At 39.6% G+C, this 3,353-nt stretch overlaps 1 protein-coding gene across 3 annotated transcripts in view; it reads left to right on the top strand.

The window, feature by feature from the left end:
* Nucleotides 1–3,353, top strand: part of LOC118328193 (plasma membrane calcium-transporting ATPase 1-like) — a 92,681-nt gene that overhangs the window by 74,688 nt on the left and 14,640 nt on the right. For all 3 annotated transcript variants that reach the window (XM_035661805.1, XM_035661807.1, XM_035661806.1), the window contains exon 20: nt 937–1,119. In XM_035661805.1, coding sequence (XP_035517698.1) covers nt 937–1,119 — 183 coding nt within the window. The remainder of the gene's footprint in view (nt 1–936; nt 1,120–3,353) is intronic.

The following is a 3,353-nucleotide window of genomic DNA, read 5'->3' as shown; positions in this document are numbered from 1 at the left end:
ACACACACACACACATAAATTAAAATAAATTATATGTTTGAGTGTCCTTGAGTTTCATTTTGTAATGTCTATAAGAACCTTGTCGAGTGTAATATAAGCTTTGAGCAGCACATTACAAAACTTGCTTTTATCAACTAAGGAACAATAGTCAACATATGTTAAATTGCAAAGATACATAAAACATTTTACATGCTTTAATTTCATCACTCCCGGATTACTGTCTCAGCCTTTTATGTGTCTAAATAGACAAAACTGTAGAGCAGTAGACCAGTACAGAGCTCAGCTGCCCGCCTTTCAACCAGTGTAAACTGGTTCACACTGGACCCCTGGACCACTGGACCCCAGTTTTAACCTCTTTACACTGGCTTCCATTACACTTATGAATTGATTACAAGGCACTAAATGGTCTGACTCCTCAGTAGAAGATCTTTTATCCCCGTACGACCCTGCTCGCACTGCTTGTCTGGTAGGGGGCTTTTATCTGTTCCACACTCGGCTGAAGAATAAGGGGGACAGAGCTTTTGAAATAAGAGCCCCGAGGCTCTGGAACATCCAGCCTGAGGAAATGCAGCATACTGAGTCAGTGGCCCCTTCCAGATCTAAGATAAAAATTTACTTTTATTGCAGCGCCATCCCTGATTTCATCAGATTCTTGTTTTTATTCTGTTTTATTTTTATAAAAATATGGCTTGTTTTGTATGTCTGTTCTTTTATTGCTGTGTTTTTACGTTTCTGTGTTATGTTTTATGTGTTCTTTGCTGGCTATCTGTCGTACCTTGTCACGTTTTGATAAGTGCTGTATAAATAAAGGCTTATTATAATTTAAATAGGTTGCTGCTATAACAAAAAACACAATCGGTACCAGCAGTGTACGAACTAATGCTGTTCACCCTAACACACTAAGACAATTAATAATCTTTTTTCTGTCAATCTCAGCTGATCTCGGCCATTCCCACCCACCACCTGAAGTTCCTGAAGGAGGCCGGACATGGCACCACAAAGGAGGAAATCCACGAGGAGGAGCTGACGGAGGGCGCCGACGAGATCGACCACGCTGAGATGGAGTTGAGGAGAGGCCAGATCCTCTGGTTCAGAGGTCTGAACCGCATCCAGACGCAGGTACGAACACCACGCCTCACTGTGACACGCAGCACACTGCCAAGAACTTTATCACTAACTTTACTTTGTGTTTAAAGTTGTTTTTTTTATATCAGGTTTCCAAGGTGCTGTTTATGGAGGTAATAACTTGACTCAGATATCTGTGGTGTCATGAGAGCTGCAGAACACATCAGTTGCTATGGTGATTCAGGAGGAAGAAAAAAAGATTACTTTTTGATTTTATTATTGTTTTTTGTTTGTTTCTGGTCAGCTGTCTCACTGGTGAATTGTTGTTTATACCTGGACAGCATTTCAGGTACATTTCTGAATCACAAAACAAACTTTAAATCAAATTCAGCCTCCTGGTCGCCTTCATTCTCCAAAAATCAAACAAACGTCCCTTCGAACGACGGGAGGTAAAGAACTGAGAGTTGAGTGAAATTGTCCCAGTAGAGCTGTCCTGTTTCATTGAGACGGTGAGGAGAGATTTAATTCACTCAGTTCATAAGAGCTGCAGTTAATTTTAGTCAAATCAGATTCAAATACAAGTTAGCATTAAGAAGCTAGTTTAGATAATTAGTTTGAATGTGAGCCATTTTGGACTTGAATTATATTAAAGAGGCACAAAAAATTGATTTTTTTTGTTATTACAAATAAATAAAGTAGGAGATAATGGTTTCTGCAAATCTTGGAAACTACCAACTGTAATGTTAGAAAAACTCAAAGTTACAACAAAATACCTCCTTTTGATTGTAATCTTAACACATAATGCAGAGTTCAGATACTTGCCGATAATGGTCCAACCCCACAGACGTGGAGGTCGACAGTTGCTGGTGTTATCTTATGTAATTGGACGTAGTGGAAGACAACAGGCTCAGCATGTTAGAGAACTCACTACGTCTTGTACCAAAAGCCGAGCAGGTCAGAAATTGTTGTTGATCAATGTTGATCTTCAGCTGTCAGGATGATGATGTTGGTGCTGTCAGGTGGGACAGTGAAGTGGGTCCCTTGTAGTTGGCGATGTCTCTCATCCCAGTCATGACTGTGATCGACTAATGAGACACAGTGACAATCTCTGAAGACTAATATTGGGATCAGATTACACAATAATAATATCTAATCATTATTAGAGCCTTTATTTAATCGCTTAGTAGCATTGAGATCAAGGTCTCTTTATCAAGAGAGACGCGAGTACAACAAAATCAAACTACCACATGCTAATTTACTCTGACTGAACCTGACTGTGAAATGTAATATTTCAAGAAATCAAGGAAATTTATGTTTAAATTTGATTTCATCATCGTATCGATTTGTGGGAAAATACGACAAAATATTGGCTTGAATATTTGTCAGCTGTCCATCATGTGAAAGATCTTCTATAGCCTGTAGCAGTGCAACTATATCACTTATTTATTTAGTTCTGTATTATTTAGATATTTGCTGAACGATAAAGTTGAATTAATATTATTTCCACTTTCTGTAATTGTTGTACAGCCACTCAGTGAGGAGCAAACGCCATTTTCCTAGAGATATTTAATACAAACAAACACACACACACACACACACACACACACCACAATTGTTGTCCGGGTAATTTCACACTTCGCCGCAGAGCTTCGGTACAGAACCACTTTATTAAAACACAGAAATCAAAGATGGCATCCAGCGTGGGACAAGAAAGCTTATTAGATATTTTTATTCTTCAGTCAGTCGGTACTGGAAGCAAACAGCAGCACCTTCGCAGCGCTGTCTTCCCCTGTGACTCATCTCACAGTCTGGGACTTTGCTCTGTGTGAGAGACACATGTGTGCATGTTCTCCTCCTCCATTAGGATAGATCAAAACTCACTGCATTAGCCTTTCCACAGGCAGTCCTATTCTGTCCCTATGGGGTTCATTAGCCTCGATGCTAACACCCACCTACAGTAACAGCAGCCAACGCTCTGCTCACACACACACACACACACACACACACACAAACAATCGGTCAGGGAGGTCAGGTGTTCTCCTCTCAGCAGTGGACTAACTTGTACTTACTGTTGCCGGAAGCTAAACACATAATAACTAATATCTCACTCTGTTTTGTCCTCTTGAGTTTTTCTGAAAACTCAAACAGACTCAAACTGACACAACATCAGACTTTTATTGTTGTTCCAGGAACTGTGCTCAAGTCATAATTACTTTTAATTTAAAGTGGCTGTAAGCAATAGTTTTATAATAACAATGTATGAACCTACAGTTAATTATCCCCCGAAT

This window comes from Morone saxatilis, unplaced genomic scaffold (assembly GCF_004916995.1).
Source record: "Morone saxatilis isolate NCDOM2014 unplaced genomic scaffold, NCSU_SB_2.0 Contig18, whole genome shotgun sequence".
Taxonomy (NCBI): domain Eukaryota; kingdom Metazoa; phylum Chordata; class Actinopteri; family Moronidae; genus Morone; species Morone saxatilis.
This window is presented reverse-complemented; position numbering and strand designations above follow the sequence as displayed.